This window comes from Ceratotherium simum, chromosome 32 (assembly GCF_057802395.1).
Source record: "Ceratotherium simum simum isolate JZ-2026a chromosome 32, ASM5780239v1, whole genome shotgun sequence".
Taxonomy (NCBI): domain Eukaryota; kingdom Metazoa; phylum Chordata; class Mammalia; order Perissodactyla; family Rhinocerotidae; genus Ceratotherium; species Ceratotherium simum.
The window spans coordinates 2,382,612-2,405,415 of record NC_141931.1 but is presented as its reverse complement, the minus strand read 5'-3'; the positions used below and the strand labels follow the sequence as shown (position 1 = coordinate 2,405,415).

The 22,804-nt window shown below is 35.2% G+C and overlaps 1 protein-coding gene across 19 annotated transcripts in view; it reads right to left on the bottom strand.

Annotated features, from left to right (window-relative positions):
- Positions 1 to 22,804, bottom strand: part of PARD3 (par-3 family cell polarity regulator) — a 623,149-nt gene that overhangs the window by 244,863 nt on the left and 355,482 nt on the right. For 11 of the 19 annotated variants that reach the window (XM_087420630.1, XM_087420628.1, XM_087420624.1 and 8 more), the window contains 5 exons: positions 15,529 to 15,654; positions 14,033 to 14,418; positions 9,944 to 10,083; positions 7,412 to 7,540; positions 5,081 to 5,119 (listed from right to left, as the gene is read on the bottom strand). In XM_087420630.1, coding sequence (XP_087276756.1) covers positions 5,081 to 5,119; positions 7,412 to 7,540; positions 9,944 to 10,083; positions 14,033 to 14,418; positions 15,529 to 15,654 — 820 coding nt within the window. The remainder of the gene's footprint in view (positions 1 to 5,080; positions 5,120 to 7,411; positions 7,541 to 9,943; positions 10,084 to 14,032; positions 14,419 to 15,528; positions 15,655 to 22,804) is intronic. The other 8 variants (XM_087420636.1, XM_087420634.1, XM_087420623.1 and 5 more) reach the window with 2 other exon arrangements.

Sequence of the window (22,804 nt, the reverse complement as noted above, 5' to 3'; positions counted from 1 at the left end):
TGTCTATTCGGATCCTCTGCCCATGTTTTAATGAGATTATTAAATTTTTGGCTATCGAGTTGTATGAGTTCTTTATATATTTTGGATATTAACCTCTTAATTTGCAAATATGTTCTCCCACTCCATAGGTTGCCTTTTCATTTTGCAGACTGTTTCTTATACTGTGCAGAAGCTTTTATATTTAATGTAGTCCCACTTGTTTATTTTTGCTTTTGTTGCCCTTGCTTTCGTGTTAAATCCAAAAAAAATCATCGTCAAGACTGATGTCAAGGAGCTTACCTCCTATGTTTTCTTCTAGGAGTTTTATGGTTTCAGGTCTTATATTCAACTCTTTAATCCATTGTTAATTGATTTTTGTGCATGGTGTAAAATAGGGGTCTACTTTCATTCTTTTGCATGTGGCTGTCCAGTTTTCCCAGCAACATTTAGTGAAGAGACTATCCTTTCCCCATTGTATATTCTTGGCTCCTTGTCATAAATTAATTGAGCATATATGTGTGGGTTTATTTCTGGGCTCTCTATTCTGTTCCATTGATCTGTGTGTGTGTTTTTATGCCAATACCATACTGTTTTGATTACTGCAGCTTTGTAATATAGCTAGAAATCAGAAAGTGTGATGCCTCCAGCCTTGTTGTTCTTAAGACTGCTTTGGCTGTTAGGGGTCTTTTGTGGTTCCATGTGAATTTTAGGATTTTTTTTCTATTTCTATGAAAAATGACATTGGAATTTTGATAGGGATTGCACTGAACCTATAGATCTCTTTGAGTAATGCAGACATTTTAACAATATTAATTTTTCCAAACAATGAGCACAAGATATCTTTGCATTTATTTGTGTCATCTTCAACTTCTTTCATCAATGTCTTATAGTTTTCAGTGTATATATCTTTCACCTCCTTGGTTAAATTTATTCCTAAGTATTTTATTCTTCTGATGCTATTGCAAATGGGATTGTTTTATTAAATTCTTTGACTGTCTTTTCAATTTACAATGGGGTCAATATGGTAGCACTTACCTGATCTACTACAACCATTAGTTAAATGAACCTATTACTGATCACGCTTATTGCCTAGCTCATTAAATTTCTAAATCAAAACTATAACTTGCTGAAGTTTGCCTATCAAGATGCCTCCTGATCTTCAGTAAAGTTCCCAAAGACTCCCCACTGTATTCCCACAATTTCTATAGGAAGAACCCACTAACTCTTTTCGGAATGCATTTTGAATTTGTGACATTTAAGCATGTATTATATCTTATCTCTATGGTCTAGTATCATCTCTAAACTATACTATTTTCTAAAGCTCTAGTTTTATCTAATAGCCCCAAATTTGGTTAACATTTATATTCTTACATGGATCTTACTCAAGAGTTCCTGAGGGGCTTACTAAGCTGGTTTGCATTAGTCCTATTTGAAGCCCAAGGAAGAAACTGGCACTTTGGTAAGTCAAGGCCTGAGAGCCAGTAGGTCAATTCCCTACTTTATTGTGATGTTAATTTAATTTAATTTAATTAATTTATTTCTTTATTCCCCCCCGCCCCTAAAGCCCCACTAGATAGTTGTATGTCATAGCTGCACATCCTTCTAGTTGCTGCATGTGGGATGCGGCCCCAGCATGGCCAGAGAAGCCGTGCGTCGGTGCATGCCCTGGATCCGAACCCGGGCCTCCAGTAGCGGAGTGCACACACTTAACCACTAAGCCACGGGGCCGGCCCTGTGATGTTAATTTTATGTATCAACTTAAAAGGGTGTTTTTGGATGAGATTAATATTTAAATTGGTGAACTCTGACTAAACCAGATTGCCCTCCACAACGTGGGTGTGCCTCATCCAGTCAAAGGCCTGATCAGAACAGCCAGACAGGCCTCCCCGAACAAGGGGAAATTCTCCAGCGGACTGACTTCGGACTTCACCTGCACCATCAGCTCTCCTGGGCCTCTGGCCTGCTGACCTTTGGAGTGGACGTGGAACACGGGCTCTCCTGGCTTGCTACCTGCTGACCTTTGGGTTAGAACTGCATCATCAGCTCTCCTTGGTCTTGACCCTGCTGGTCCACACTGCAGATGTGTACCTGCCAGCCTTCACAATCAAGCAAGCCAATTCCTATGCTAAATCTCTTTCTCTATATGTACGCACACACACACATATCCTATTGGTTCTGCTTCTCTGGAGAACCCTGACGAATACACCCATGTATTGTCTTGTCCAACCTGCACATCCACATGAGAGTGCCCTATATCAACTGAATAAACTTTTCAAAGGCAAAGGAGTTTGTTCAGGACACGGAGCAAGTGACCTTGAGCGTCTGCTAAATAATTCAGCTTTTTGTCCAATTTTGAATAGGTAACCTAAAACTAGAGTTTCTAATCTCCCACCCTTATTAATTAATACAACATTTAGAGAACGCACAGGAAACTTACATCTCAGAAATTCAGAAGCCTACTAGCCATTGACCTACTCATTTACCTTAATGACCTTTTCTTATTTCTCAGACTACACTGGTTAAAGGTCACTGTGATAATCAACCAACAAATTAACTGAGCTTTAGGACGTATCTGTTCTCAAGGTGCTTACAATCACATGAAAGTTTAAATAATATCAGAGAACTTCATGACTTGAATGAATTTAATGACTTGCCATCAAAAGGTACAAAGAGACCCAAGAACTCTATTTTTAAGTTATAATTTTAACATGAAGACTTTAACAACTCAAAATGCTATTGCACAGCAAGAGCCGAAAGAGAGGCACAGAAGTGAGAGGACCTATTTAAACATTTGAGGAAAAAAAACCTGTGCTTTTTGACTTAGCTTGGAAAACTCTTATCAGAAAAAATTTCCATTAGTAATCAGAGTCAGACCCACATACACATATATATTACTTCTTTTGTTAGGGTGCCTGAATTGTCATTTGCTCTGGCAGGCTATCATAAACACACCAGGCTTGTGGGTGAGGAGTGGATTGGAATGGACCTTGCGATTCTCGACAGAATACCATATTTAAAGCCAATGCTGCTTCTTCCCTTTAGTGATTGAAAAGTTCAAGGCTAATCATCAATTTCCTCACCAGGACTGATGAAATGTTTTGAAAGAACATGCCTATCTTTACTGCTTATATCATCATTTTCCATCTCAGATAATCTTAGGCATTAACAGATGCAGTTTGTGTGTGAAGTCATTTGTTTTTCCAAAAAGTTCTATGACATTAAGATTCCAAACAACAGAGGAGTGGTTCTTCACCCAAGGATCACACTGCAAAATGCTTCCCACCTTTAGCCATTTGTCTTCCAACTATTTCACGGTACGGTTATTGCTACACAAAAGGTTTCAACATGTATAAACAAATCTATCAGTCTACTACCCTACATTTTGGCTTCATCATGCTTGGACAAGCATTCACTGTCCAAAGTTGACAGAGAAATTTTCACATATTTTCTTTAACACTTTTTAATACTTCTTTAAGTTTAATTTCATAATCGATTGGGATTTATTTTGATGTACGAGAAAAAGGAATCTAACTTTTTTAAATGAATGGCCTATTTTGTTATAAACGCTAAATAAATCATCCTTTACCACTAATTTGAAATGCCACTTTTAACATACATACACACACAATGTCCGTTTCTATCATCGCTAACGTGTTTCAGTGATCTATTTGGCTATTCCTATAACAGTATCATCTTAAGTATTTTAGCTTACTGTACATTTTGCCATCATTACCGTCTTTTAAAAAAATATAAATCAATTCTGTACCCCAATTTATTCTTTAGAATCAATTTGTCCAATTTCCTCTCATTTCTCAACCTAACCCCCCACCACACACACACACACAAATACCATCTTGACTTGATTGATTTGATTTGATTGATTTGATTTGATTAGCATTCACTGATCTATTGATTTTATAAATAAAATATTAAGGCTATAAATTTTCTACAACCCATACTTATGAATGTGTATTATTCTCAAGGTTGTTTACTGATTTTCCTCTGAGGTCTGATTTGTCATCCATTTTTATAACTATCGAATATTTAAAACTAACATTTCATTTATTAGGTTCAAAGTTGTCTGTTCATGAGTGTGTAAAAAAAAAAAATCAACCCTGTTAATTACATTATTCAAATCCTTTATATTCTTACCTGTTTGTCTACTTAATATGATAATTTTTGGAAAAATATGTTTTAGTGTCACCTACTGTGGACATGCTTTTGTTAAACTTTCTACTTACAGAAAAACAATGATATGTTTTTATAGTATGTTGTCTGATGTATAAAAGATCCTGACTCTTAGGATTTCCACTGGATGATATTGTGTGTCGAGACAGGCTCTCTTTTTCTCCGTCCAGTTCATCCACACTAAGACGATACTCTCAGAGACTGAGATGGTGTCCCTTACTTTCCTCATGTTCCGATTGTCTGCTAGAACTCAGCTTATTCTTTTATTTCCAGTCTGTACTAGGATGTGTCTTCTAAACAGGATACAACTACTTTTGCATTTTAATCTAAGCTGTGAGCACTCACTTTCGTTAAGAGAAATTACCCCCTTATAACGTGCTATAATGACTTATAATAAATAAAATACTTATAATAACTCTAAGTTATTATGGCAATATGGTTAACCTAATTACTGACACATCATTTTACGTTTCCTGTTTATGATCTATTTTTATTCTGTTCTTTCAGCCCTCTCTATTTATTCTATGCCTGAATCAAGTTTTCTTTTTTACTTATTTTTCCTCTTTGTAGCCACTTATAATACAGCATTTCACAACTCATGAAGTCCTTTATATATATGTCAAACTACTATGCTCAACAATTTTTGGTCCCTCTTATTATTCAGGTGTATAGAAAACTACTCTAATGCCCCTCTCTTTTTACCCCTGTCTCACCAAAAATAATTACGAAATATTCTCCATTTGGGGTAGTAGCAATAAGTCACCTTAAGACCTCTTCAGAATTTAGTAAACCTATGTAGTATCTATTATGAGCCAGGAAAAGGGAGGACGAGTAACTTCGTATTTAATTAGTAAGAAGTTAGTTCCATTTATCTTTCCAACATCTCTGCATCCTATAAAGACAAAGCTCTTACCGTGTCTTTTGGAATCTGCATCTGGCTTGGCTCTGCATTCTAGAAGAATTGAAGAAAAACATAAATACAGACTGACCAAAGCCATCTTCAACACACAGGGACACAAAGCGTTACTCTAAAGGAATTTTGTTGGGTGTTATAATCCACAAAATATATAGAGGGTGATTATATTCTGGCTGATGTATTATTCTGTCTTCCAAACCTTCATTGACGTGGTTACATTGTCTTGTGTGTGTGGGGGCGTGCGTTTTAAGAAATTTTTCTACATGTAAATTTGTACTTACTCATTCACAGTACATCAAGAATACATTATTCGGAGGACAACAAATCTCACCAAGCTGCTTTCCTATTCATGGCACTGTTTCCAATTTTGTTTTTTAATTTTCCCAACTAAGTTATAAGGTATATTATAATTTGATAGCTAGACCAGATAATAACAGCCTGAACCATAGTCTGAACCACAAGCGTTATATTTATAATATTACACAGGCTATAAATGTGATTTTTTTTTCATATGTTATAGAGTTGCTTTAATTACACAGGCAGTTATAACGTTGATTTATTAAAAAAGGCACATATTGATAAAAGTATTTTGTTTTAGACACAGAATTCAAACACAGACACCCCAAACAGAGGAAAGGAGTTTTGTTAATTGGTTTTGAAGATAATTTTACATGCTGTCCTTTAAGTTTTCAGAATTTCATTCTTTTAAATCTTGAAAAGCAGCTGCAACGTGAATAATAGACTGACGGCCTACTGGCTCAGTCCTTAATGAAAAGCTCACAAGCAATAAATTAAATAACCAAGAAAAAAAAAAAGTAGGCAGCAGAAGGGAAAAACAGAAGCCTGGAAGATCAAAATTGGACAAGAAGAACCTGAACAACCTTAAGCTGGCTATATGTTGGCACTAACTCTGGGAAAGGCTGCTTAAAAGCAGTGTTGAAGCTTTGGCAATCTAATAATGCTATTACTAGGCTGAGATATACGGGGAAGAATTAAAGCTTCGGCAGATCACATCTAAAGCTTAGTATTTTTTTTTTAAGTGCTCATTTACAATTTAATAGAGACATCTCCAGATTTAGGATCAGGTGGCATTTTAAACACAAAATTGGATAACAGTGGGGGGAAAATGGAAAACTGAATTTAAATTGAGAAATAATGCATTAAACATTTAAAAATAGAAATGAAGTTTTTATAATTTTCTAAAATCTACTTAAAACACAAGTGTTCACTTTGCAGCCTTATCACAATCTGAAATTTCCATGACATCATAGTAAATTTTAGGACCTATGTGTAACCAAAGGATTGGATATTCCTATAACTAAAGCTTATCTGATTTACAATAAAAGAAAAATTTTATTAACCATGACACATCCATACTTGAGGTATCAACCTAAGAGAATTAGAGCTATATGACTAATTTGGGAACTGTGCCCCTAAAACCTTGCCACTCTGGTATATATGGATTAATTGCTGTTTAGATAAAGCTAAAAGCTAGCTAAAAGAGGTGTCAAATGTTCTAAAATGACCCTTCTAGACCCTGTTTTGAAATATTTAAAATACTGATTGTACTTGAAGTAAAACAATTTTCTCACCACATCAAAAGATAAGGTGATTCCTCCAATTAACATATAAATGAAACCCAGCACTTTTTGCAGAAAAACATTCAGAACTATGTAAATTTAATATACATATTTCATTTACACCAATCTATATAAATACCCCTATTTAATAGTTAGACATATGTATAAAAAGTGAAAGAGTTTGCAAACAAATGCCTTTTCATTTCATATATGTCATTCCAAATAACGTCTATATCAGTAATTAGTAGCCATGGGGCTTATTGTCACTTAGGTCTTTCTATTTTCAATAGTAATGTTTAATTAAGGTACTTCTTTTCATACAATAGTAAGCAAGCATTTTATTTGGCTTAGCTACACATACTATGAAAATCTGAAATATGAAAATTTGTCACATGTAGTGGAGAAGACGGCAGGCTTTCAGCAACAGCCTTTGAAGTGACAGTTATGCAATAATCGACGTCGCCGTATTCAATCCATCTGAAAGCGTTCAGTAATAAACATTTGCTGTCCCAGAAAATATCCCTGCAATCTGATTTTTAAATACCCCTACCCTCAACATTGTGGATGTCTCTTTCTAAAACTGAGGGAGGATGAGAAAACAATGTTCATATTAAGTTAAGGCTGAAAGATACATAAAATATAGAAACTGCTTGGAAAATGTCTCAATAAACATTGACCATCAGGTAGCTAGCCCAGATCCCTGGCTCACACGCATCAGAAATCTTTCATCTGCTCTAAATTTACACACCAGTTCCCTGGGGTGGAAGGCATCTTCTTGGCGAAAGACCAGAAGGCTCACAGTTCCTTCCATCTTGGTGCTTCTCAACAGGGAAACAACTTCCTCTTGGGATTTGCCTGCTATATCTACTCCATTTACCTAAAACAAATAAAAAGTTTTCAGCTGCAATCCTGTGCAAACAGATAACAGAAGAAAAGACACACATTCTAGGACTGATCATGTCGGCTATGGAACATAACTCTTCTCATGGTAAATTCTGCCATGAGCTGGTAACCACCAGGCTCTTATGGCTAATAAAGAAACGCAGACCAGGAATCTAGAAGTAAGACAGAAAGCAGTATATCTTTTAGTGCTCATCAATAAACCAAAAGCGAGAGCCACCAGAGCATTAACAAGTAATGAGTCATAAATAAATATATCTAAAATGTCAAGTTAACACAAAATTCACTGGCTTTGAACTGAGATATCTTGATAGGCTTGTGTATCACAGGTTTTCTTATACCAAAATAAAAAGGCATTGCTTTAAAAGGGGGTAGTAAAAACACACTAAAAATATTTTAACTTTCAATGAGATATTACCAAAAATGATGAAGATAACTTTTTATCCCTGAAATGCAAACATTAAAAAAGAATCTCTGCAAAATAACAGTATTTTGGGAGGGGTAACAATATTTCACCTCGATATTTTTCAATATCAAAAGAGAACTCTACCCCTCCAAAAAAAGAGATTTGAAACAACCAATTCATGAGGAATCTCATCATTTTTATCTTATAGGAAGTATAATAACATTATCAGAAAGCACTATATATTTAAGAGAGTGGAAATTTCTTTTAAAAAGTATTCTATATTATCCTCTTTAGATAAAAATAACATTTTGCCCAAGGCAATTAAGTATATTATTTAAATTAAATATCAAAATTTTCCTGTAGTTAAAATGTTTTGGAACTGTCCCCCCTCTGCTAAAAATCATCTTAGATAGCTCAATATACTAGTATTAAGGAACTGCAGGAAAAGGTAAGTAATAACAGGTTCAAAGAAAGCAAAAGATTTCTAGATAAAAAAAGTATTAAGTGACTAATTTTTTTTATTATGTATGCTACCAAATGTCCAGATACTCAGAAAAACTGCTCACAGAATTATTGATATTACATAGAAAAAAACTACAAATACTAGAAAGTTAGGTTTAAAACATGCAAAAATATAGTTTTAGTTTTAAGAGAAAGCAGATAGCTATAGAAAATAAAGCCTAAGTCTGAAGAAATACAGGTTGCAGCCTCTTCCCATTGCTCAGAAAGAAAAACAAAAGTCTTTGTAACGTGGTGAAAGTACAAACCAGTTCTGCGATGAAAGAGAGACTCAAAAATAAAGAGATAATCTTTAAAAAGAAAAGAAAGGGGGATGCAGGGAGAGCGAGAGAAGCCCAGCAGGGACAAAAGGATTTTTTTTTGGACCAAGACTCCAGCCCCAGCTGAGACTGTGACCAATAGAACAAGGTGCAGCTGCAGATGTGGACTAGCACGACTCAGCTCGTGCCCGAGGACCAGGGGCCCTTGCGGGGACGACAGCCTACATACAATCTGTCCTCAGACCTCCCCTTTGATTTAGCCTCTATTAGTCCTCTTTAAAATGGCGTCACACAAACAAGACACAAAGCACAGGGGTCAGATCTAAGAAATCTAAGCCCAAAATGTACACATGGAAAAAATCTGGAAGCTATTCCCTCGCTCACTACTTTTCAAGAAATCTTTAAGAAAGCGCAATCTGGAGAGTTCAAAACCACGTATGAAACTACCAGTAAAGAAAAAAGGGCAATGTCATACAAATTTACTTTAAGATTAGTATTTGAATACCAGTCAACAAGCAGGAAACACAGCATCTGCTGATAAGAATACAGACTATGTTTTCTGAAGAAAATACTAAGAACAACAGCGAATAATGTATACTTTTTCTGAATCTTTCTCCACTCTATTTCTATTTGTACAAACATTCAAACAAACATAAATTATATACGTTTATGTATGTCAAAGAGAGCCTCAAAGACCAATGAACTGAAACTCCTGAGGCACAGAAAGGAAATTCTGAAAAACTATTTGCCTTTCTTTCTGACGTTTGACTTTTATGTCTCAATTCATTCTCCACGTTGCCGTTTCAAAATTTCCTTGTTCCTCTCATCAAGACACACTGTTTTCATTTATCTCTGTTCTGATTACAAAGGAGATAACATTTCTACATTGCCAAACATAAATTTAAAGCCATGTAAAAATATAACCTAATAGACATTGTACTTACATAATGACAAAATGTTATCTCATATGTCTGAATAACTAAAAATTCATGAGCAAACTAAATGAAAAGATATTTCTCATCAAATAACACGGAAAAATGTAAAAGTAAAGAAGAAATACATTGTTTTGTGATGCATACTTCTGCTAAAATATACAATTTAATTTCATATTTTACAAAAATGTTAAAAAGAAATGACCCTTGAAAATGGCACTTTTCAGGAAATGTGGAACTTCTGACTTCGAGAAGTCACTCACCTCTATAAGTCTATCTCCTGCCTTAAGTCTGCCATCTTGAATTGCCGCCCCTCTTGGGAGGATGTTTTTCACATAAATTGGAGCTGAGCTACCTATTGTCACATCTCGGGATGTGATGCTGAATCCCAAACCTTCTGTACCTAAACACACACCAGAAAAAAATAAAGAAGTAAAACGAAAGACCTTAAATTTTACAGGTGCACCATCATAAAGGACTTGTTATTATTCTCTAACTCAACTCAACATTTTGCAAATTTCACAATGGCTGACATTTCTTTTAATACTTTAAAGTTGTAACAGATTTTTCAAAACAGACTAAATTATGGAAGTTTAAATGGTTTATATATCAAAATTCATTAATTTAAGAAGAAATAGCAATCTACTCAAAGACAGATGAAAGTTAGTATACAAATATGCCTGCTAAAATTTTTAAATTGGTTTAAATCTTTGATTACGAAAATAAACAATTTCTCCACATGAAAAAGAAAATTTCTGTTAAAACTCATAGTGCCTCAAATATCAAGTATTATTGGGCAATAAAGGTAGCTAGATTTGAAGGATAGGAGCAGAGCAAGAGAAGAGAAAATTCTCAAGGAGATGGAGATGAAATAGTGAAAGGAGAAATTTTTCTAGATACAGATAACAGAACCTCCCCAAACTATAATTACTCACAGCAATTTACTGACAGGATGAACCATATTATCTTTGCCTAGTTCTCTTCTAATTCACCTCAATCTTACCATGTGTATTTCTCAATTTAAAAAGAAAGGGGGGGGGGGTAAATTACCTGATGAAGAAGCCATCTCAGATCATGGCTACCAAGTCTGAGGATCATCATATTATGTTTAAAGGTACTGAAATTAATGAGGCATTTATAAATTACTGTGCTGGTTGGAATAATTTAATTCTAGGTTCTTTGGCAGGTTTCTTGATAGGCACTCTTATGAGCTCAATTCAGTGTAGAGAAAGGATTACATGTCACTAGAACTCACAAGCAATAAGCCAAAATGTGCCAAGCCAAAATGTGCCAAGAAAAAATGCAGAGATAATGACAAAGTTTCAATGAATCACAAAATTTTTAAAACACTTCCAATCATGATTAATTTCTACTAGCGTTTTTTAAAAAGTTACCTTAGGTTCTATTTCAGTTAAAATGATATTAGGACAAATACTTGCTTATTACGAGAAGAGCAAAGAGATCTGTAATGGTGAAAAAAATCTATAGAAGAATACATTAATTTGATGCAACATTCAGTACAAAATCATAATCAAAAGTACATATCTGTAAGTAAACAAACAAGTATGGGTAATATGCAAATATGGGTTAAAGAAGAAACAAAGTAGAAATGAAGAAAAGAATCATTATACTTGTAAGAAAATCTACTGTAAATATTCTCAAGTTCAAACAAAACATTCATTTACTTAAGGTCTGAAGTCACTTTAATGTGCCTGGACTGTTAATTTCTTAAGTCTTCTGTGCTGAAGATTTGAATGGCATATTGTCTATATGAAATCTTCCTAATTATTCTGCTGGGACGTTTCCATATGTCTCTGTGCTTTCGTGAAACTCCAATGACTTGCAATAACATTTATTAAGAAAGAATTCTAAATTATTCTCCTTTTGCGATAGTAATTTGTATGAACTACAAAGACTAACGGTTATATGAACCTCAATACTATTAAAATATCAGCAATAACCCCTAAATCTGTAAGCTAAAAGTTCAGGCAATGACCTTTAAAAGAAAGATAAATAGATATCAATTTTCATTTAGCAAAGCCAACAAAACATTTTGCACTGACTGAAACAGATTACTGACCTTCTCCTCTGACTTTATTAAAAAGCTAATTTCTACAAAAGAGCAGGGTACTTGAGAAGCCAAAATGGCAATAAATATTAAGAAATCATAATTATGGAAGCAAGTACATAGGGGCTATTCTATTTTGTCATGTTATATGACAGAGTTCCAAAACTATACCAGAGAACCATTATAATGAAGGCTTCTCTGTTTACTACTTAGACTTGACCTCAGTTTATGCAGAACTCCTGTCACTCAAAGCATGTCAGTTCACTCTGAACTGAATTTAAAGTTTAACACCGATACACCCTATGTTTTTCTTGTACTTCATAAAAATGTTAAATGTCACAATAATAATTGGTCAAAATATCATCTATTAGCTCCAATGAAAGGTTGTTCAATTCTCATACAATCATTATTATTAAAATATCTGTTTTTAGTACTAATCAAAGACAGTCAGCATCCTTTTTCACCCTTATTTTTAGTAAAAATTATTTTTTATATAAAATATCTGTAAGTATTGGCAGAATGCACAGGCAGTTTCTGCCTTTTGTCATACCTTCTCACAGTTAGTAAATTAAAATCAAGATAGATCTATGGGGCTCTAAATCACTTAGATTATTCAAGGTCAGAAAAATGTTTAAAAGAAAATCATCGTTCCTATTTTCTTATATTGATTAAGTACAGTCTTTCTAAATTAGCCTGTGTAAAATGTAATCATATCGCTTTCCATGCTATTAAAATAAAGCTGTTAATCACTGTATTCAAAAGAATGATTCTTTTAATGGCAAATAAAATTTTACTTCATTAAAAAAGTTCATAGCGTACCATTAAGTTGCTAAAATATAATAACTGTGTGAAAAACTGTAATTACCTAAAAGAATATGCCTGTATCAAAGGGCAAAGATATTTATGCACTATTATCTTTATGACAATGGCCAAGTAAAATATTTTAGCTTTGTTAAGAGATCCCCAGAAGAATTTTATTTTTTATACAACTCTATTTGTGGTTCTTGACATGTTTTTGCTTAAAAACTAGGGCCTGTCATTTCAGTAGAGAAAAAGGAAGAAAGAAGATCTGATATTTCCCTCATTTAGGAATTAACAGAGCTAAAAGGGGTTTATGCTGATACAACTCTGTTTTTGTAAGGGGTTTCAAAAGTAGAGACGAGCTGTCAACTCTTGATCATGTCAACCAAGTATTTGGAGCTTAAAAGCCAGTAACCAGAAATAAGGAATTTGTGGTTCACATAAAGTTCAATGAAAGAATATGATTTAAAAAGGAAATAGCAGTCTCAGAGTTTACAACCTTGTAAACCCTACCCCAAATGGAAAGAAGAAGAAGAACGGTCTAAATGTCAGGATATGGAAAATGTTCTAGTAAGAATCTGCTGCCAACAGCCGTGTGACTTGAGGAAATCACTCAACCTCTCTTGGACTCATTTCTGTCTAACTGTAGGAGTTGGTGGAGCTCATAAAAAGAGAAGTATTCCTTATAATGACACCATTTTGAAAGACCTGGCTTTAAAATATATCAAAATGCTCAGTTAAAATAGATGATTAACAGCAAAGTTGTGTCTCAGTGCCTGGAGGGGACAATGGCTGGAAATCAGAAAGTCAAGTTTGGCAGTCTGCTCTGAGTCATGGCAGAGGCCAAAATGGAAAATCATGCCTCCTGTACATGGGAAGGGGATAATTAAATAAATAAATTGATATAAGGCGTATGTAATAAAGAGTTAGCAAGGCCATTACAATTTCCTTGTCACCTTAAGAAAGGGAAGCAATGTAACACCCCAGAAAAGCAGGAGACGAGGAGTCCAAGGCCTGGCTTCTTGGCATTCTACCAGAAACCACTGAGAGCTCCAAACAAATCAGTCACTTCCCATCCCCAAAATGGTGAGGCTGGAGTGGAGGACTGCTGAGCCCCTCTTTGAGGGCTGCATGTAGACATTAAGTAGAGCGACCAGGACAGTCAAATCCTCACTGTTGTTTTGGGGTCGATAATAACATCCTGAAACCATCTTCCTTCATTGGCAAAAATCTCACTGCAGTCGTAACTACAACCTTCTTCACATAAACTTGTTTTTTAAAGCCTTGTTCTCTGAACTTTGCATTTTAACTTTTATGTATCAAAACGAACCTGAAAAGCATGAAAAATATAATTTTAAATACTTTTTTTTTTAAAAGTCGTTATATCAGTTCTTTCACATGAGACATAAAACTTAGGGCACTTTGGGTTAGCTGGTTGACTTTTAAAATAAATTCCACACGGCAAACACAAGCTGGGCCGTACCTTTCTTAAGCTGGATATTAAGCCTCTTGCCTATTTTTTTGGTGTTATAACCACTGCTGATGCTGGTACTAAATACATTTTGTGGTGCTGGGGCCGGAGCTGATGGCGGCTTTCCTGGGGGGTGTGCGCTCTGAGGTAGAAGTCGGGGGTGAGGGTCTGTCTGCTCGGGCGGGTGGGCCGGCCGGGGCGCTCTCTGCATCGCCTGCAGCCCCGCGCTGTTCACACTCCTGTTGTCAGGATGCTGGCTGTCAGGGCTGAAGCGGCTTGAATAGTAATTGTTCTTCTCACTTTGGGATAGTTGTTCATACTGTTCTTTATTTGCTGCAGGAACCACATGGAACCAAATGATGGGTGTACGCATGGCTTGGCGAAACATATGTTGTGCTCTGGGTTTGAGAAAGAGTGGAAAATTAGCAAATTAAGACTGGCAGACTAGAAGATATTATGAGCTTAATTAAGTATACTAATTAAGCAACAAGAACTGACAGACTTTGTTGAAACTGAAAAACACAATTCTAGTAACCCATTTATCAATCAAGTTTGCAAGCTCTGATATAAGCATAGCTGTTTCTCCAAATATAAATGTCTCATTCTCTAAATCAAAATGACAACTACAGAAAAAACATTGTGCTCTCAACTGTAAGTCCCTAAATAACAGTTTTAAGCACAACAGAGGTATTATAATTTCAATATTAATAGAAATTAAATACGACCATCTCTCTACATTATCTAATACAACTTTTAAAAATTATAAAATATTTCCTTATGGGGGACCATATGAGTTTTTGAAGAAATAAATATATTTATAAATATACTTAGAAAACTATAGAAAGCAACTATCCATTAGTAAAATTAATTCAAGTCTGTGTATGCAAAATTCTCAAGAACCCCAATGCAGCCTCAGTGACTCAAAATATTAAGAACTGTCAGCCCCAATGCCATTCCATGACCAAGTTGAGAAGCCATGTCATGGTGGTTCCCTTACACCAAGTCCTTATGATTTCTGCTCACTCTTTCCTTGTTTTATAGGAAATGGACAATTTTCATCATTTTTATTGAATAAGGATTTGAATCAGGATAAAAAAAATCTGAGTGAACCCCAACACTATAGTTCAAAGGAGTTTTTATCTGCTTATTTGTACTGAGAGACATTACGTGCAACAAAGTTGGAAATGTGAGTTAGAGTATAATTAAAACTAGCAACCTGGTGAATCTTCCAAAGAGTGAGAAAACAGCAAAACTGTAAAGCTAAATTGGGCCCATAATATTTTAAGAAGTGCTCTATCAGTCAGAGGGCATTTTGAAATCTAGTCTAATGGTAGTAATTACCTAGAGTTTGATTAAATTTTTAAAAGCTAGATAATGGCAGAAAATACTCGTCTCCAGTGTAAAGACACAGATCACAGACATGACACGTTGTTTGAAGCATTTCAATCGACTGCACTCTATCATGCCTAAAACATGAAAGAACGGCCAGGCACCCAGCACACACTTACTGTTCAAATCTTCTATTTCGAAGGTCACCATCATTAATCCTCACAATGCAATCATTTTCATGAAAAAGGTTTTCTTGTTCAGCTTTACCACCTTTCTCCAATCGTTTTACTAATAACCCCAGGGTTCTGGAACATTAAGAATGCAAATCATTACACATGTAATATTTCCACCGTGCACAATGCCCTATTGCTTTAATGCTGCTATTATATTTACAAAGACTTCCTAATAAACGAGTGCATTAAATCATTATTAATACATTTCAAAGTAACACCAACACAAAAACCACAACATTATAAATGATGTGTAGAAATGGATCCTTTCAATAAATACAAGAACTTGTTTCTGGCTTGTCAGTATTACGCTTCTGAAACAAACTGTATACTTCTCCCTATGCTTAAGAATGCTTCCAACAGAGTTCACCTGATGGTTCAGTGTATATTGCAGTATGGAGCGGGGATGAGCATGTATTTGTGAACAGCTCTGGCAGTTTTCTGTTTTAAGCCGGCTGGTACACTGCTGATGGCAACAACTGACTTTCTGTGAAAGCAAAGGTAACGAAGGAAGGCTAACCTCAGCGCACTGTACGTGTAAGAAGGAACACAGGAGAGATTTCAAAAAGAGAAGAGTCTATTCTTGGCATCTGAATTAGATAGTGCCTAATATTCTGAGTTTCAAATCTTGTTAGGTCTCCCTCAAAAGTAAGTAATTTGTTGCCATTATTCCCATTTGAAGAAAAAGAGGAGAATGCCAGTGACAGGTTCAAATAACACCAGTCATCATTCATCTCTCCAATGTGTACTCAAACTTCAGGTTGAAAGAAAAGAGACCAATATGGAGGGGGAAAACCAAAAATGACTAGTGTACTTGGTCTAGAACACTACCTTCTTGACTGACAGGAAGGGCATTCTACACACCCTGGGACAAAGAGCAAACACTTCATATGATCACAGTATAAGGAAGGGGAATCTCTACCTAGTTCTGATGCTGTGATATACTTGATGGTTAGCATAAAATCTGTATTACGATCATGGTAAAATTTTTATGAACTTATTTTTGGCTTGTCCCAAGTTTGCATTTTCTTTTATAATCCTAATAGAGACAAAAAATGCCCATATACATACTAGAATTTAGAATCCTGCATAAATTAAAGTTGAAGACACCATAATTTCCAATAGCCTATACATACGAATTTTTCAACAGAATACAATTTGCAATATCCTATATATACTTTCCAGTAGAAAGATACCCAAATAGAAAGCTTCCTCTTTTAAACTTTTACAGTAATTGTTATCTGTTCTATGGCCATTTATCTTACTCCATTCCTGTTACTCACACACACACCTCATCTCTATTACCGCATTGTAAGCTCCTGGAGGAGAGAAGACGGGACTCAGCAGTACGTTCCCAGGCATTCAGCTAGTAGTAAGGTCTTGATCACTGAGAGCTCAATGAATGCATGACTAAGCTTAGCTGAGGCAAACAAGTCTCATATTTCTAATAAGCTTTTTGCAAAATAGAATATAAATGAAATGAAATTTAGATTCAGGTCCTTTCTTTCATGACAGTATCATTTATACCAAATATATAATTGAACTGAAATTAATCAAATTAAAGCAAAGGTCCTTTTTCGCTTGTTATTTTGCAGTTTAACTTTGTTTCTTTCATGAATATTTATAGAGTCTCCATTTAACTTCATTCTAATTTTTACTATTAAATATAGTAAAGAGGCATTGTGTTTTACTAGACCTTTTTTCTACCAACTCACAAGAATAAAAAGGGGAAATAATATTTAAATTGCCTGTTGTAACTTTACTTTTTGAGGATTAGCACCCACTAGTATAAGAGTCTAAAAACCTTAGTGACTGATGAAAACAATATTACATAGGAACCTTTAGTTATTTACTACCATATATTGGGACTAAATAAATATAAAAATTCCCTCAGCTCAAAAGTAAGACTAAAAGACACTGACAGAGCTGCATGAGCAACTTCACTGTCTGAGTCCGCATTTGGAAGGAAGAGATTCCATAATATGTCACACCAAGAATTAAGTTATTGTTACAAGGTCACCATGCCCACATCTATCTCCCTATGCTTCCCTACTGTTTGTCATTTCTATGTGCAACTGAACAAAGTGTTCTATCAGAGGAATCAAATTATTAAGATATATCTACGACTCTGTTGAATAGGACAAAGTAATTTGAGAAATCAAATTAAATCACAGTTACTGATAATACTGCAACTAGAAGACCCTCGGCCACTTCACCATCAGAGCCGCCATATAAAGAAACAGCCTGAAGGAAACGACGACTCAGCCATCCACAGGCAGTCATAACACAGCCATACATGTGGTGCCACACCTGTCGCGAAAAGCCACGTCTACAGACTTTTTCAAGCACATGCATTCAGTCCCTTAGTAAAAATATGTCCTACCAAGAGTCACTCCAGTTACTTAATTCATTTTTAATCAGTGAAATCATGAGCAATTTCTCAATATGGTTATATTTCTGTAATCTAAAGCAACTAATAATTATGTTTTTTTGTATTCTGAAATATTTTATATATTCTAAAATACCCCACAGAATATTTTGAGTAATATATATAGATATATTCTATATATAGATATATAAAATATAGATATATATATTTAATGGAAATTACTTAGCAGTTAACTAGTATCAATAATTTGTTTAAATTTATTCCTGATAGATTCTTTCAGTGTTTATGACAGTTTAAAACAACATAACTTGGAAATCTATAATTTAATTCTACAAGTGGCATCAATATTTTCCAGATGAATAGGTCTATGGATTTATATTCATCTAGACAATCATTTTTCTTTTTTAAATCTACCTTTTTTTTTTCTGGGAATTATTCTAGAATAATAATCCAAAGTAAAAAACACATGACATGCTTCATTTATTGAATGGCTTGTCTTTCTGAATAAGCCCTCATATATGGCCAAATGTATCAGTAATCCTAACATAGAGTAAAAATGTTATAAACCATAAATACACTATCACATTTACATTAAATACAACAGAAGTTTATTAAATGAGGCTTTTAGAATCCAACCATTGTTAAAATAGTCACGAAAATCTCAGAATCCTTTTTCTCAGCACTAGAGATGGGAGAACTGATGGGGGGTGGAGGCGAGAAGTGCAGAAAAGGAAGAAGTTCACCCTGAGTGACACAGCAAGTGATCAGGGAATCAGCGGAACAGACTGAATTATGGAGAAGTTAGTAGCCTGCTGATTTCTAAATACTTGACCACGCTATTAGAATCATTCTCTCAAAAAGAATGGATTAATTTAAAAGTAAAGTGGTACATTCTGCAAAATTATCTCATTTGCTTCACTAGGTGAAAATGATTACAAAAGGAATGGGAATGAACGATCAAAAAAATTTCACTAGAAAATTGAACTGATAACATAACAGTGAGGCTGAGGATGAAAAGCACCCTCTGAAGGGAAAACAACCGGCAGGAATAAGGGATCCTTTTATCTTCCTGAAAAATGCGCGTGTGCAAGCAGATCCATCTCCTTACCTCCCACTTTCAATTTATAGGCCTCTCCAATAGTATGATTAAAAACAAACTTTAGGTATATATTTTGCAAATTCAACCAGCAACTAGAATTTGCTCTAAAGTAATAAAGAATTGACTACCTATGGTGTGGTGGCTCCTGTAACACTTTTATTGAGAAAATAACTAAAGCTAATGCAGTTCAGAACATTTCGGCACGTCAATGTGCTGGAATAGAGAATGGTTGTTCTTCTTAGCAGTTAGTGCCAGAATCCTTTATTAAGGGCAACCCTTTTCCATTAGAAGAAGAAACCACTTTGCAAAAAATAAGAGGGGAGAGCAGGAAGAGAGGAGCTTGGGTGAGCTGTGCTTGCGGGTAGTTCAGGAGTGGAAGCACCTCAGACTGGCTGTGCTGACAGACATAGGGAAAACACTTGGTGCAGTTATTAACGTGGTAGGGCAGATTTATGAAGGTATGCCTATAAGGGGTTAGGAGTATGTGAAACAGAACCTCGTTCACCTCCCGTATGAATCTAATGTAAACTCTACTTGGCATACATGCTTTTTTGAGCAAATGGATTTTTTTCTAGTAAATCTGAACATCCCCAAACCTACTCCTCTTCCACTGTTTCCTATACCTTTTTTTAAATTTGGGGGAAAAAATACTATGTCCACTATGTACAAATCTCACTTCTAAATAATTTTCCCAAAATAAAAAATATGCAAATATACATATATTTCTTTTAAGTCTTTCCTCATGGCTTTTCAACAATGTTTCTCACCAAAAAAAAAGGGCAAAGAAGAAGAATATAGTCACAGAAAGCAAGCCATTGAAACGCTGCATCTTGGTACATGATTTTGGATGCATAATTAGAAATTTAACTGCTTAGATTATATTAAGGATCACACCACTACATTTTTACAAGGTTCATTAGCTTAATTATACACTTAATTAAAACAAACTCAGACACACATGTTAACATTTTCAATTCTAAGTATAAATTACAACCAATGATAAAACTGAAAATAAGTAACAAATGCTTTACTGACATCTAAATTGGCCGAGCAAGTCTGAGCTTTGCTGTGAGAATGTAAACTCCCACAACCGCCACCCAGCTGTATGGAAATGATCATACTTCATCTTAACAGACGCTGACACAGCATCAACACCCGACTGTAGTGAAGGCAGAGCAGGGATGGGCAGAATGGGGTCCCATCAAAAAGACCCTCTTCCCCTCTTGAGGAACGAATGCGAAGGGCCAGCATCACCTACATCTGATCCCTGAGAACCACAGCCACATTACTGCGGACAGGAACAGGAGAGAGTTAAAGGAATTCCAGGTTAAAATACAATCTCAATTTTTTTTTTTATCTTTAATGGATGAGGTGAAGTAGGTCAAAACAAGGTAAGTAAAAATAGAGAATTCCTCCAGATTAGGGCAGAAATCAGAGGAATCATACTACTACGTTTAAAGAAGCAAGATTTATCTTAATGTAAACACAACTTCTCTCTCTAAAACAAATGCATTTATATGGTCCTTTATTATAATAAACAAGTCTGAAGCTAAGAATGCACAATTGAAAATTTTCAGGCAAAAAGCTACAGATTCAGTAAATAAAGCTAAATTGTCTTTTTTCAAAAGCAATTAAATTAAAAGTACTTGAGGGGCTGGCCCCGTGGCTTAGCGGTTAAGTGTGCGCGCTCTGTTACTGGTGGCCCAGGTTCAGATCCCAGGCCACACCAAGTCACCGCTTGTCCGGCCATGCTGAGGCGGCATCCTACATACAGCAACTAGAAGGATGTGCAACTATGACATACAACTATCTACTGGGGCTTTGGGGAGAAAAAGGGGGAAAAAAAGGAGGAGGATTAGCAATAGATGTTAGCTCGGAGCTGGTCTTCCTCAGCAAAAAGAGGAGGATTGGCATGGATGTTAGCTCAGGGCTGATCTTTCTCACAAAAAACAAAAAAAAAGTACTTTAAGTTCAAGAGCATATTTATTCTTTTAAAAGTGATATTCAATTTTAAAACTCTACAGTGAACTGAAATATACAAGCCTCCAATAAAGCTGTTCTTAACACCTGAGCTAGTTCCATGAAATTCAAATTGGCTGTAACTTTTCATTAACATATGCACCCAACTAACTAAACAAGTGTGTCCCGAGATTCCCAAATTTACAATATAACAGTAACTTCTCATCTCAGATTCATGATAGAAGAGACAAATGATCATGTTCCACTATTATATGGACTAATCAGCACCTACAGAGACAACTGGAACACCAAGCAACACGGAGGGGATTTTAAAGCACATAACAGGAAGATAAGTGAAGATAAGTAAAAAATCATTCTTCTTAGCTGCCATTGCCAAGTATCTCACTAAACGTATCTTACATGTATTTTATAATTACATGTATTTTCTTATTTAAGCCATACAAAGTCATGCGTGCCCCATCACTCAGATGGGAAGACTTCTCAAGACCTTCCAAATATGTTTGCTAACTACTCATGCTGGTAGAATAAACTCTTTATAAATAGTTTAGTTTTTATTTGAGAGGAAAATTATTCAATATGTACACTGACGATGCAGAAAACAAATTTATACTTCAATCATTTTCTATGTTAATCTGATCACAGGAATATATATTTTCCAATAGAATCACTTTTATTTCAACTCAAAAACGTTAAACATTATAAAATATTCTTTTAGGTTTGTGGTTTTTTTCACCTTAGATGGTGAAATTTATGGACAGTAATGTAAGTAAGAAACGAGTCAAGGGAAAAAATTATGAAAAGAAACTTTAATAGAGCAACTGAAAAAGTTTGGTGTTGACCCTTCACCTGATACTCTAAATATTACATTGAAGATAAACAGTTGAAAAAATCATTTGGGATAACAATCAGAATTAATCAGACAAATCAAATGATAGTACATCTGTAAAAAGTAAGGTGAGACGTAATTAATAAGTAAGGCATTTGCCAGCATGAGCCAGTAGCAGAAAGCTAGACACAGATTCCGTCCCCCAGCAACACACACACGCATATATCCTTTTACCAAGAGCTGTTTTCCTAATTAAAGACTTTAGATTTTTCCTGAAGTCTCATGACTGACAATCAGATATGAGGAAGAAGAGTTCTGTGAGTACATACTACTAATTGGAGGATGTCAAATGAGGTTGTCTTTTCTATTTCCCCTCCTCCTGAAAACTCCTTACAATTAGGGGAGTGTGTTGGTGGGAAATAATATATAGTTACAATAAAAAGGCTTTCTATCAACCAGTAAGTGGAAATGAAGTTTGGGACTCTTGTCCTTCAAATAATATGAATAGGAAACAGAGGAGAAGAAACTTTAGATATGAAAATACTAGAATGTAAACTGCATGATGGCAGGCACTTTTATTTGTTTGGTTCTCTGGAGCAGGGCTGGCAAATTAGAGCCCATGAGCCAAAGTTCAGCCTGCCACCTGTTTTTGTAAATGAAGCTTTATTGGAACACAGCCATGCTCATTTGGTTAAATACAGAACTGAATACTTGCACTAGAAAGTGCACCATGGTGGCCCACAATGCCAAAAATACTGAATATCTGACTCTTTACAGAAAGTCTGCCAACCCCTGATCTGGAATATGCCTAGAACCAAGACTGGGAAACACTAGATATTTTAAAAACTTGCTTAATAAAATAAAAAAACACAAACATACAATTACTATTTGCATAAGAAAAAGTACTGTGAAAGAAAATTTCAAGGGCTAT